General features: G+C 37.9%; 1 protein-coding gene across 9 annotated transcripts in view; it reads right to left on the reverse strand.

Annotated features, from left to right (window-relative positions):
• The window catches only part of AGTPBP1 (ATP/GTP binding carboxypeptidase 1), an 80,305-nt gene that overhangs the window by 17,921 nt on the left and 47,964 nt on the right, over positions 1-14,420 (reverse strand). For 7 of the 9 annotated variants that reach the window (XM_082075395.1, XM_082075393.1, XM_082075394.1 and 4 more), the window contains 6 exons: positions 13,688-13,832; positions 10,140-10,293; positions 9,256-9,436; positions 7,649-7,778; positions 7,171-7,302; positions 5,337-5,513 (listed from right to left, as the gene is read on the reverse strand). In XM_082075395.1, coding sequence (XP_081931521.1) covers positions 5,337-5,513; positions 7,171-7,302; positions 7,649-7,778; positions 9,256-9,436; positions 10,140-10,293; positions 13,688-13,832 — 919 coding nt within the window. The other 2 variants (XM_082075401.1, XM_082075400.1) reach the window with 2 other exon arrangements.

A 14,420-nucleotide genomic window follows, 5' to 3' on the forward strand; every position in this document is an offset into this window, starting at 1 on the left:
AATAACTACAAGATTCCTCTAATGCTGAATGGACATTTCTGGACACATTCACATTTCTTTGGAGCTTCCTGGTCTATTCATGTAGCACATCAATATTAACAGGGCTTAACCCAGTGGTATTGGTAGAGTGACAGAGATCGTGTCCAAGTTTGCAAGTATAAATGATTTTTAAAACCTGAGACAAAATTTACAAAAAGGGATTTCAAATGTAAGATTCTTCAATGTAAGTTCCATCAGAATGAAAAAATGAAAAAATGAGTTAATTTATATTGTAGCTGTAATCAACCTAATTGCTATGTTCTGACACCTAAATAAGACTATTTAAGGCAAAAAAGTTACTCCTTCACATAAACTTCTCTTCCACTCCTATAAGTTAGAAGCTACATGTGTTAATTCTGAAAGCATTTATTCACTCATTTAGTAATTAAAAATAACAAAGTATCAAGAGCCATAGCTGTTTTCTAACTTGAATGACATATCAAGGCATTCTCCTCTGCAAAGAGTATTTAGGAGGCAGAAATTATATAATATTCTCCAAGTTTACTTATGTGATAAAGCCTCCCATCAGACAATTCTACACTTTTAACTTAGCAGTGTGATATGTAGGGACAGAACCTCTGACCTCAACTACTTTATGAAAAGAGAATGATATTCCAGAGTGATCCTGAACAATTACGGAATTGGCTAGTATTGACTGTACATACATTAACAGATTCAATGTCACAACCCAATTCAATCTCACCCTTCGCAAATACTGTATCTCAGGAGAATTTCAAAGGATTTTAGTTTGGAACTTCCTAAGCCTCTTAAGGTAAAGGGTAGTTAAAAAGAGTTTTGACAAAACAAGCAGGGAACATGAAGAACCAGGAATTGAAGCTAAATCACCAAATAGAAAATACATGAAGCCAAAAGAATGGAGTAGGATTTTTTTTACTAAAAGCTAAAAACCAGACACGTATATGTTGCCAAACTGACACTGTATTTTAAAATGCAAGTTTTAAAAGAAAGTGTTATGTTGCTCTAGAAATGGTACAGTCTGTACATTCTTCAGGTACTTTTGTTTTGAAGATACAAACACAATAAATGGCAAGCTGGATTTTATTTTTCATGTGAGTTCTTTTTTTTCCTCTGTACTCTTCATAAAGAAGGTGCCTTTTAGTTACAAAAAAGCTAAAGTTACATCCACTATTCTAAACAGTGCTGTCTCCAGAAAAATGGTGCAGAAGAAACCTGTTAGCAGTGAACAAGAGTTGGATATTTGAGTATTATTGTTAATTGTAATACTACTTACCTCTTTTATAATGCTTCTGTGCTGTAGGTTTCAAAGCACTTTATTAATAAAGGAAGAATTATCCTCACTTTACAGATGGAGAAATGTAGGCAGAGAGGGTTGAAGCGATTTGCACAGTGTCTCACAGCATGTCACTGACCCCGCTGGGAACAGAAATCAGTTCTCCTCACTCCCAGTGCAGTACCTTATCCACAGAGGCCAATTTTTTGATTTTGTTTTGTATTTGTCTGCACGTCATTAACATTCGAAGACCCCAATCATAGCTGGGGCTCCACTACGCTAATCACAGGAAGACACAGTCCCTGCCCCAAAAAGATTAAAATAACATTAAGGACAAGAGGCAACAAGTATGCAGAAGAGGAAGGAGAAGGGTAACAGTAGTTTCACTGTTACACAGATTACTAACGTGCACAACTTGATGGTTCAGAAACTTTTCCAATCATTGTCTACATCTGTTGCTGAAGAAGTTATCGTTAGTTGGCAGATTCTTCATAGACAGTGTAATAGGAGTGGCTTTAAGTCGAAAAATGGCAAGAGTACAGTATGAAAGTGCAAAGACAGTTGTTAGAAAGATATATAGCGTGTGCATGTTCTGTGGCTGCTATTTTCAGCACAGCAGAAAGAGGATGTAACTACAGAGAGACCTAAATGGATCATATTGGAGGTGGATAAATGTGAAATGTTTGGATGATAAAGTCTGAAGGGTCTACATACTTGTAGGCAAAAGCCCATGCCAAAGTCTAGATTGGCTTCTCTAATTTCTTAAAATCATAATGGAGAATGCAGTACCACACAGCTGCCAAATACCAAATTTCTTAATCCACTGTTATCCTTCCATCAGCCAAATCTCTTCATTTCCAAGAAACAAGAGACACAAATTCTATTTCAGGAAATAATAATGAAGAATTGCCCTAAATGAGAGACCTGAGGTGAAGTTAATTTTCACTGAAGCCTTAATTACACTCCTCTTTCTTGATCTTCTAATCACCTTCATCTGTTGTTCTAGTAACTCTAACTGTGGCCTATTGAAGTTCCTTAAGTCTTACAATCACTTATTTCAAGCACAAGTTACCTGGAAGTAGCTGCTCTTTTTTTTTTTTTTTAAAAAAAAAAAAAGCACAAAATTTAATTCCTTTTTCTTTATATTTTATATAACTATCTTTCTTTTAGATAGTAACATTTTGGATGGCTGGTTGAAGTCTTCCTTACTAAACATTTCATGAAAACATCTTCATGTGAATGGAGCATCTTGGTGATGAACTTTCACAGAATCATAGAATTATAGAATCATTTCAGTTGGAAGAGACCCTCAGGATCATGGAGTCCAACCATAACCTAACCTAACTCTAGCACAAACACATGTCCCTAAGAACCTCATCTAAATGCCTTTTAAACCACCTCCAGGGATGGAGGTGTTGCTACCTGAAAGCAAAGATGGAAAACAAAGGCATAACAGACTGTGACCTCAAGTTGAGAGGAATATTCCTGTAATATGTACTCCATAAATGACAACAGCCATAGTAAGATTTGGAGAAGTCAGTTAGACAGTATAACATCTTGTTCTTCTGCCTTCTTATTAGGCAGAGCCTACAAAGATGTGATCATTTTTGAGAACTCAAAATCCAGAGACTGAAGAATCATGGTGATGAAGTTGATTGACTGAATTCTTGTCTCCTAAAGTCTTATCTTCATGTGCATCATAAAATTGCCAGATAACAAAAGCTTGATTAGCTTAAAAATTCAATAATACCCTCAAATGTATTAATCTCCAATTAGGAAAGGAACTGGTTTCAGTTTTCAAGTGGTCTGAATTATTGAAAAAATTGTTCTTTTGTCTAGCATCTTAGTTATCCCTCTATAGCAGATACTGGAGCATCTTTTCATCTGAATGTTTGCTGTTCAATACCGTGAATCCCAGATGACTGAGTAACATTTGCTGCTCTACAAAGGCCCAAGGCAAGCAGTTAAAATAAGATTGCTTCCACCAATAACTCTGTCACCAGGAATCCTAAATTCAGGTAAGAATTGCTAACTTCAGTTCAACAGCTTCCTGGCTGGACAGTCTAGCATAATCGTCTGAGTAAAATGAACGAGAATAAAAAGAAAAAATGATGTTCTGATATTATCCAGCTTTTGCAAAGACTCAGCATTTCTTCTACAAAGAACAGAATTGTTCAGTAATACTCTTTGTACTTTGAACAAAATTCAGCGATTATGTCAAACCAGAAGAAGGCTGGAAAAGTGCTTCAGATCTTTAGATGATACATAGCCCAGACCCTCAGATCTGAATTGTCACGTCCTTTTGGGTGGGAAGTGGAAAGGAAGGAAATTTCTACAGTTTGACTCCTGTGTTTCAAAATAACATATTGTGGTACTAATTAGATGACGTATTTCCTAAGTTTATTCACAGAGTTCCTTGCCGCGTTCTCTCCATCAGAAAAAAAAAGACTGTGCCTTTTCATGTCTTTGACCTTCTCATTGGAGAAAGGTTTCTCTTTTCCTGTCCTGTCTAGTCACTTAGGCCTCTTGGATACATCTTCTTAATAAGTCTGAGCATTATCATAGTGAAGAAAAAATGAAAAATCTTCCTGCATGTTCACAGGATGACTAAGACCTCACAAATTGTTTTATCCCAAATAAAATGAATGTCAGAACAGCAGTTTGATCTCATCAGCTAGCTTATATTACATAGAAGAATGTTCTTCCGAGTAAATGATTTTTCCACAGAATTCAGCCATTTTTTTTACTTCTTTACTGAAGAAGGGTTTTGCAGGTTAAGTATCTTGAAAGTTCGTCCACAAAACATCTTCAATTCACCTTTCTTAAGAACTTTCTGCAGCAACACTGCTACAGTGGTGAAGATTCATGTTTAAGAATATTCTGGAAGTTTCAAAATAAGCAAGTTGGATGAGTTATTTTTTAAAGCTCCATAATGATATTATCTGAGGAATAATAGAATATTCTGACAATAGCAGGAATGCTTCTGTTGTTAATTCACCAAACTTACTTATTCATGTAGTAGTTACAGAAATTCCTGCCAAAATATCTGTATCCCTTCTGTCTAGTGAGATAAGCATGGGTGTTGCAGCATACATTAAATATATCTTGTTCCAACTTTTTTTGCTCCTGCCCTGCCTGCCTGCCCCCCACACCTTGATCCCAGCCTTGTGATTCTCTTTTTGTGAAGAACCTTATTTGAGGATTGTGGTCATTTTCTTGATTAGCATTCCTAAATTCTGTTTTCAAGCAGAGGGAACCGTGACTTCTTCCATGAATGTTGATTTTAAAACTTGCTTCAATTTGTAGCTAAATTTAACCCAGTGACTAAAGTTGAAGATCAGACATTAGGGTGGTTTTTCTCCTTTTTTTCCCCTAAGAATATTTTATTTGAAGTAAGTTTTTTACTAGTGAGATACTACAAACTGAATCGCCATGTGTTTTCAAATATCCAGCCCTGTTAACACTTTGGAAGGAGACAACTTGAAAGCAAGTTTGAAGTCAAGAATACAAACAACTATGATGACTTCAGAAATGGGTAATTTGTAGTCCTGGTAATCTGAAAGTATTTTGATTCATGAGCCTGTTTCTGCAGCTACACAGGAAAATTCTGTAAGGGACACTACTAAATATCTGCTGAAGAACCATGAACTGCCACGGTGAAGTCTGAAATTGCCGCATGTAAAGAAATTTTTATTCTAGTATTGACATTTATTACTAGTGATTTTAACAATCTACTGGAAAGAACAGTTCTGATTTTTTTTATTACATGCATTCATATGTGTTACAAGGAATAATTAATGTTTGTCTTGTTAAAACAGCCAATACACAGAACATACTTGTGGGGTGGGTTAAGCGACAGATGAAGACTATTCTGCAACCTATGATATTGTAAAATACGTACTTTCACTCTAACATTAGTGTACACAGATCTTAGAAGAGTTTTAGAAGTTTAAAGCAAGCAAGCACGTGGCGTTATAGAACAAGATAGCAATGCAAATGGAAGAAACTATAAAGCAAGCACAGTTTAATGGTTATATTTTCCTACCTTATATTTGCCCTGGTCACATCCACATAATGTGCTTTCCATTGTGTAGCTCCTTTGTACTCCTATCTCTCTCCACACAACAACTCGTGCTGTTGATTCCTTGGACTTTTCCACTACAAAGCTGCAGCTGCCCATGCAGAATGCTGGGGCAGTTTGACTCAGGATCTTGGGGAGTGCCTGCAGGACAAGAATTTTGAAAACACTGTGACTATTTTATTTCACTTACAGAAGCAGGAGGACACTTGGGGAATATGCAATCACAAACTGTTATCAGAAAATTCTGCTGCAAGTTCAATTAAAAGAATAAGAATGAAAACATTTTTCCATCTTGAGTTTTCAAAACCCAGTGTGTTCAAGTGACAACAAGTTTGCTATCTCCTACTTACTAAAATCCTCTATTTCAGCTTCAACCACTAAAACAGAGTGTTAGTCATGTGGGTAAGGAGCAGGATACAAAAGAATTCTTCAGGTGATAACCATCTCCTCCTAATTCACTGAGATAACTTTGCTAAACTAAGTGTACTACACACTCCATTTGATCCAGTTTTAGACCACTTCAACAATCCAATTTTCAGATTTAACACAGGTAGTATTTTATTAATATGTAAAATTCATCCAAATTCAGCAAAGCACTAGGTGCATATTTAACTTCAAGAACATGAATCAAAGTTCAATATAACTGTTTACACCATGGCTTTGGAAAAAGAAACCATTTTGCAAATGTATGTATCTGACTAATGCTAAATGACTACATTCTCTCCAGCTTTTACTTGCATCAGTTAAGCCAAATCACATGACCACTTTGAATTCACTGTTTCAATAGCATATATACCATTATTAGTGTAAGCTTGCCCAAATATTTCAGTTCACCTTTTGAAACCAAAAGGCTTTTCCCCACAACTCTCATTGAGTATTGTCTTCTACACACTGCAACAGTGCAGCTGAGGTGACAAAACCCCACATAAACATGTGGAGCAGCAGCCATGAATGGCACCAGATTCAGAATTCAGGAAATGACACAAGAAAATCAAGGAGAGAGAGAACTTTTGTAAAAGTGAACAAGAGTTGAGAAAAATCTGAAAGCATCTGTACTCGTTTCCATTCACAGATGCATAGCAAGCGCTTTAACGTGCATTCACATGCTTTTCAAGTTTAACTCTGCATCTCCTCAAAAAAAACACGGCCTTTGGAGGCATTAGGTTGCACAGATTTGCAGTTGCCACAAGGCGGCAGTGGAGTTACACAGAATAAAGAGGCAACAATTCTTAAAATCTTTCGGCATTTTTGAAAGCTTACACAATGCAGTGGGTGTTGTTTGTGCTAGTTTGTTATCTATATATATTACAGGCACATGTCTTAACTACACATCTTTATAAGAGGAACTTTGCCTATTTCCATACACAGAAATGGACATTTCCCAGAGCATTTCAGTTTTTTATTTTCTTGCTGCTAGAATATTGTTTGCTATGCTTAAATGGCTTTTTTTTCATTCAGTAACTGCAAATGCACAGAAGCATATTTTCCATGTATTTACTCTAACAGTAATGTTGAACAAAAAAAAAAAGCATATATTTGTACAAAGACGCCCCTGCCCCCCCCCCAAAACACTCTACTAGCATCAAATCCTTAGCTGTATTAGCGCACAATGCTTAAAGCTTTTTTAAATACTTTGAAGTACACTCATGAACTAAAAATATTTCATTCTAAGTCTTCTTATGTTATAAGGTCACTATGTGCACAGAATAATATCGGGAAGTTATCTGAAAAGTATATTACAAAGTGAAAAAAAATACATATATTTTACAAGTGAAAAAGATACAAATGTCAAACTTACCCTGTAACCAGGGTCTTCCATCACGTCACAAGAGGCAGCATTAACATTTGTGTGCCACATTGTCTCTTTGACGCTGCAGCCATACATAAATACATTCTTTTTACGAGAGTGACCATGATAATCACAGTAGACCTATAATAAAAATGAAGGCAAGGCATACAGAATTAACATCTTATAAAAGTAATAGAAGGACAAATAAAAATTTTTATTTGTACTACTGAAAGTTCCAAAGAATGAGGAACCTATATAATTTACTTGTGTGTTAAGACAGAAAACATAGGATTCATCTCAGGAAGGTATAACCTTCTACCCTAGCAAATGCGACAATTTTAGATCTAAAGGTTTGCAGAAGACTGGTTCTCCAAGTCAAATTTAACTGTGGCACAGTTTAGAAGACCATATTAAAATGTTTACTTTACAGACTAGCTACACAGACAAGGTTAAAAAGATTCAGAATTGCTTACACACATATACTCACCAAAGGTAAACGTTTTATGGCAGCCAGATATTGCAGTAACCCTTTAGCATGGTAAATAGTGGGATGCAGATCTGGATTTGGATTTTGCCACTGCCTGTTTAAATCTTCTCCACTTAAAGAGCAACGGTGGCTATTGTGGGGGGGTGGAAAAACGCATCATGTAGTCTGTATTATCATACTTTTAAATAAGCCTCCCCCCCACCTCAATTTTCCTTGTCACCACTGCTTTTTTGGAAGGAGTCTGGTAACAATAAACTTCAGTTTTCTAACATCCCAAACAATGGAAGGGTTTAAGGTTTTTTAAGTTATGTTACACAAAACCTAAAAATAAAGTAGCTTCTTATATGAAGTCAATTGTAATCTTGCTTAATTGCTGTTGAAACAGAAGTGTTGTACTTCTACTCAACTTCTAGTTCAAAATCAGTAATTTCGAATATATGCTATCTCGACAATTTTGGTGTCTTGACCTCTGTAATACAAAAACTAACGTCAACCAGAAACCTATGACTTGAAATATGAAGTTGCTAGGAGACAAGCAGCTGTGAGAAAAAAAAAAAAAAACAACAACAAACAAACAAACAAAAAAAAAAAACCAGCAAACAGATAAACATCATCTCCGTATTCAGTCAATTATCAGCAGTAACTTTAAACTTGCAGAAATTTGTGTTCACACAGTCATATTTGGTACATTTGTCTTTATATTGTGTCTGTTTAGACAGATTTCTTAATTGTCCCTGTACTAAGCTTTCGCCTGTATTCAGAATGATTTAATTCCAGGTGTTATGTTTTACACATGTTTTTACATATATAAAGATGGGGTTTCATTAAAATCCATAATTGGTTTGATTTTTATTATTTCGTTCACAAAATCTTCCAAAATAACCACCAATAATTACATAAGAAAGAACTGTAAATTCACCATTCCAGAATTTCCATATCATATGAATTCCCTGTAACCAAGGAAATATAGACTTCTGAATGCTTACTTATCACAGTATCAAAAGGTTCTGAAATATCCCTTAAATTTATTAAGAAAAGTGGTAGCAAGTGAAAGAATTACCATAAATAACTTTAATTAAATCAGGATATTTTCTTACCCTTTCTCTTGCACACCTATTAACTTTCCCCCTTTTAATAACATTTCACAACAGCCATTTCCATAACATCCTGCTAAAAACTATAATATAAGAAAGAGAAAAATTACATAAAAAGCTTTATCAGATACAAGGACTGTTCTTTTTCATGAGAACCACAAACTTGTTCAGTTTTTCCTCAAAGAAGCCGTGCTGTTATATAACACTATACCTACCTAAGACTGTAGTTCAAAGAGACAATTAAAATGCCATGTCAAATCACATAGGAATGTTTATCAGCCATGAATAAATAAAAATGCATTTTATAAAACTGAAATTCATGGAATAATGCATCTGCCTTTAAAAAACAAAAAAAAAAAAGGAAAAATCCTAGCAATTCTGGAAGTGGGTTTTTTCATATTAAGTATATTGCATTTGTATGTTGCTGGGATTAGTGTAATTTTTTTTTTTTAAATAACAGATGCAAAGACTCAGTAGTACAAGTTACATATTTGTGAGTAAACTTATGCTTACTTTCCATTGATGACACCATCTGGATTGAGCATGGGAATAATTTTGAAAATGTAAGATTCTCGTAAACATTGGGCACTTGGATTATTGCTCATAAGGTATTCCAGCGTTCCCTTCATAACCCAGCTCGCATTAGTCTCTCCAGGATGTACACGAGCAGAGAGGAAAACATAAGGACGATTCCCTAAAAGAAGTACAGAAGTACAGTTTGTTCATTGAAAACAGGCAATAGCCAGCCTCATTTATTACAAGGCAAAATACAGTACCAGTATTATTGATAGAGTGTACCAGTGTTATTGATAGAGTTTGCCAGAACATTGTTATAAGGACAGTTAATTACATAACTCTCACAATGGAGCTCTACATTCAATCAATTATACAGTCACAACTAGTTCAAGCCAACAATTATGATGACTTTGATGCCTTTTTTCCTAATAGCAATACTGGGGTGGAGGAACAAACCAGGAATGTTGTCATAACTAAAGATCCTTTCAAATCACAGTAGCTTAGATATCAGCCTTGTGCAAGATTTTTTGGCAAGCAAATAACCTGAGCATTTGGAGAAAAACATTACTCAGAAACCAGGTATTCTTTTCGAAGAAGTGTTGTCTGCAAAATGTAACATACAAAAATATCTAGCAACTGATTTAAAATATATTAATATATATTCTCTTATATATCAAGACATAAATATCCTTATTTGACTACCACAAATAAATATTAAATACAAAGTAAATCCTGAGTATTGATGCCTCTTAATTTCATGAAATTCATTAACCTTGTTTTACATTGTTATTTTTACAATGCACAACAATTACTAATATTTTGATAACAGAGAGATAGTTTTACGTTATTTTCAGATGATGACAAAGAAAAGTCATACTTACTGAACTGACAGATATGTTCATAGTAATTGGACTCTGGCATGGCTGTAATAGTGACTAAGGGACAACTGTTGCCAGCCAAAGTCTCACAGAGAACATCTTGCCGAAAATATATCTGTTGAGGGTTGTGCATAGATTCCAGCTTGTGAAGGTGCATCTTCATCCCAAAAATAACAAAAAAATACTTCAAATCTTTTGCAGTCACATACCGCAGCCTATTCCACACATACTATTTAATCAATCTTTTTGTTTTTCTAAACAACGTTCAAGTTTCCATCATACATGAAATAGCATCCTTTACAGCTCTGACTGACTGAATACTTCTCTTTCAGAGTCTGTTTTTCAAACTGCTTCAAGAAGATGAAGGCACAGAAGGAACATTATTTTCTAAAAGATGATACTGTAAGGGTATGTGGAAAGTAAGAACCTCTGCTTCATTAAGGTTATCTGATTAGGGACTTTCTACTGCAGAAGGGGATAACAAGTAAATGGAGAAGCAACAAACAGCAGAGGGAAACAATCCTGGCAGACCACCATAGCAAAGACTGAAGTCTCCAGTCTCGAACTGACGGGCCATTAAGAATCTACAGGCAAAGCTTTGGAGAGGGGTACCGGAGGGATAAGGAGAAAACAAAAGGAACAAAAGGATTTGGGATATTCTAGGGGAGCCTGTGGAGCTACACAAAACATATGCACCTGATCCTTACAGTCTGCTCTGAGCTACCTCTCTGTGCAGCCCCACTCCCCATCCCATGCATTCAAGTGCTGTCTGGACTAGGTGTAACTAACAAGACAGGTGTGAGTGGATTTGGGATTGGTAACTGGAATAATCAAAGCTCTCAGCATCAGTAGCTGCAGAGGCTAGAACTTTTGGGAGCATCTCTGTTGTCACCACAGACTTTGTGTCCAAATTGCCACCTACTATTCGCATTGAAGTGAGTGGACTTGGTGCCAGCAGCTGGAGCCGTAGGCAGTGTTGGCATACTTCGTTCTGTGGTGTCAGCAGCAGAAGCAAGAGGGGATGTAAGTGCCAGCTGCTGGAGTGGGTGAGGGTCCTGGTGTCCAGCCACTACAGCAAGAACAGTATGGGTCCCAAAAACTAGCTAGTGGTGTGATAAGGGTGAGTGAAGCAAGGGAGGGTGTCTCAGCACCAGCACCTACAGTAGGAACAAGGGTTACCATCCCATGTGCCTGGTACCAGCTGTCAGGGGTAGCGGGCAGAACAGGCCTCTTCCCTGACACTAGTGTGCATGGAGAAGTGCATGTGCAATTTGCCAGCAAAATTCAGGGTCAATTACCCAGCAAGTGTGAGGCCCCAGGTTGAGACAGGAGTATCAGGTGGGCAGAAAGTCCATGCTGGCATCTGGGAGGAACCACAAGTGCAAGAGTGCCTGTGAAACAAGCGTGTGAGTGCACACATCTGTTTGATAGTGACCATCAGGCTGGATTACCCTGCAAGTTGGATGCCTGCACAGCAGGTAAGAGAGACAGGGATCTAGGCAGGGGTATGGCATGGATGGGCCACGCCAGTCATCCACAAATGTGTGTGTGCTTGTTATTCTAAAGAGTGGGTGGGTGTGTACTTTTGACTAGTGAACAGCAATACTTATCAGCGGAATACTACTTGGGTGTCTGCGATTACCTTCTAAGCAACTCTTGATAGTGTTACACATGGGTGCTGTTGAAGGCAGCACCTTGTCACAGAATCACAGAATCGAGTGGGTTGGAAAAGACCTCAGAGATCATCGAGTCCAACCCTTGGTCCAACTCTAGTCCGTTTACTAGATCATGGCACTAAGTGCCATGTCCAATCTCAGTTTAAAAACCTCCAGGGACGGCGAGTCCACCACCTCCCCGGGCAGGCCATTCCAATGCCTGACCACTCTCTCTGTAAAGAATTTATTTCTAATATCCAGCCTAAATTTCCCCTGGCAGAGTTTAAGCCCATGCCCCTTGTCCTATTGCTGACTGCCTGGGAGAAGAGACCAATCCCCACCTGGCTATAGCTTCCCTTCAGGTAGTTACAGAGAGTGATGAGGTCACCTCTAAGCCTCCTCTTCTCTAGACTAAACAAGCCCAGCTCCCTCAGCCTCTCCCCATAGGTCTTATGTTCAAGTCCCTTCACCAGTCGTGTTGCTCTTCTCTGGACCCGCTCCAGCACTTCAATGTCTTTCCTGAACTGAGGGACCCAGAACTGAACACAATACTCCAGGTGTGGCCTCACCAATGCAGAGTACAGGGGAAGGATCACTTCCCTTGTCCTGCTGACCACGCTATTTTTGATACAGGACAGGATACCGTTGGCCTTCTTGGCCACCCGGGCACACTGATGGCTCATGTTGAGCTTCCTGTCAATTAGTACCCCCAGGTCCCTTTCTGTCTGACTGCTCTCCAGCCACTCTGCGCCCAGCCTGTAGCTGCAGGGGGTTGTTGTGACCAAAGTGCAGCACCCGGCACTTGGCCTTATTGAACTTCATCCCATTGGAATCAGCCCATTTTTCCAGTCTGTCCAGATCCCTCTGCAGAGCCCTCCTGCCTTCCAGCAGGTCGACACTCCCTCCCAACTTGGTGTCATCAGCAAATTTGCTGATGATGGTCTCAATCCCCTCATCTAAATCATCAATAAAGATGTTAAACGGGACTGGACCCAACACTGACAACACTGTCTGGACCCAACACTGGGGAACACCACTAGTGACTGGCCGCCAGCTGGATGCAGCCCCATTCACCAGCACTGTGCATCCAGCCATGATGGGGTGGGGCGGCATGTGCAAGTGCATGTGTATGTGTCTCTCTTTCTCTCTCTCTCTTTGGGATACATACTCATACTTGCTAGTGGCTGAAACTACATGCAAGGAGTAAAGCAGCAGTCATGGTCCAGCAGCCTGGAACAGACACCCCCAGGTCCTTTGGCTGGGCTCCAGCAGCCAGGCAGGAGGAACCACCAGGCCCCAGCGCTGTTGGAGGCAGCAGCTGCTCATAACATCCCTGAACAGGTACCTCTCCCAAGTGCAAGCATGGCTTAGTAAAAAGCATCATTCAATGCTTTTGCACAGGGGCCACTGAATCCTCAGTTCGCTATTACTGCTAGGACAGAAACAATCAAGAGACATTGTAGACAAAAGTTTTGCTTAGTCCTAAAAGCTTCACAACACTTCTTTGGCCAATTCATTATCCTAAAAAGGTTTCTAATTGTCTTAAATATAGTAACTTGGATAGGTCAGTTATGAAGAGGTATATGTAGAAAAGCAGGATATGAGTCATTTGACTCAAACACAAATCTTTCGTTCAATTAGCACTGTTTCCAGTCAATTATGAATTACGATGCCCAGAAAACCCATTTAGCCTACAAACAAATATCAATTTTATTTTTCCAGGGACTGTTCTTTAGAACAACTTACACATTTCACCAGTCTAAACACTAATATTTTATGAAAATTCTCCATTTTTACAAGCATTTTGATCTTTATAAAAATAAATTAAAAGAATTCACTTGTGAATGCTTATGTTTCACATTGCCCAAAATATGTAACAGATCATAATCTTCTCACCTTTAAAGTTGAATATGTATATGGATAATGGTAAGCAAAGTAGCAGACATCATCTTTATGCTGAAAAGTCACTGTGAATGTAATTGTGTAATAAGATTTTCCTTTCTGACCTCCAGCAGCAATTGAACTTCTTGAAAAGTGATTCCTAAGTGTAAAACAAAGATAATAAACACATTAGAATGTTCTTTATTAAGATCATTGATTATTCCTGAACACACATTATAAGACCCAGGAAAATTTTTAGTGATTGTCTTTCTTGTCTGCTCACATCCAGCTTAAATACACTGGTTCCCACCATCAGTAAAGATACTTCTTTATAGCAGTGATACACAATCATTCATATTGGAAAAAGGCAAGTAAACAAACCAAACAACAAGAACTACAACAACAAAGAGGAAGCAAACAACTGTTGTCCAAGAAAGGTAATGTGTGGATATGTTTTATCACCTTATTCTGTGTTCCAGGACTGCTCTACAGTGATTGCACCACAGAATACAGAAGCCTAATTACAAGCACCATGTGATCAGTATTACTGGAAGTCACTATTAGGATTTCAAGAAAGCATGCATATATATGTTCCCCTAAAAGCTTCTCTGGAACAGTATGCAATTTCTGACAGAAGTACAGAAGATGAACAGTATAAATGTGCTAAAAAAGTAAGACTCTATATATCTTAGCCACTTCTGCTAATCTCGGTGGTAATCCAGGAAGAAAACTCTGTTTAAAACTGAAC

Source organism: Streptopelia decaocto (genome assembly GCF_964273445.1).
Source record: "Streptopelia decaocto genome assembly, chromosome: Z".
Lineage (NCBI taxonomy): Eukaryota > Metazoa > Chordata > Aves > Columbiformes > Columbidae > Streptopelia > Streptopelia decaocto.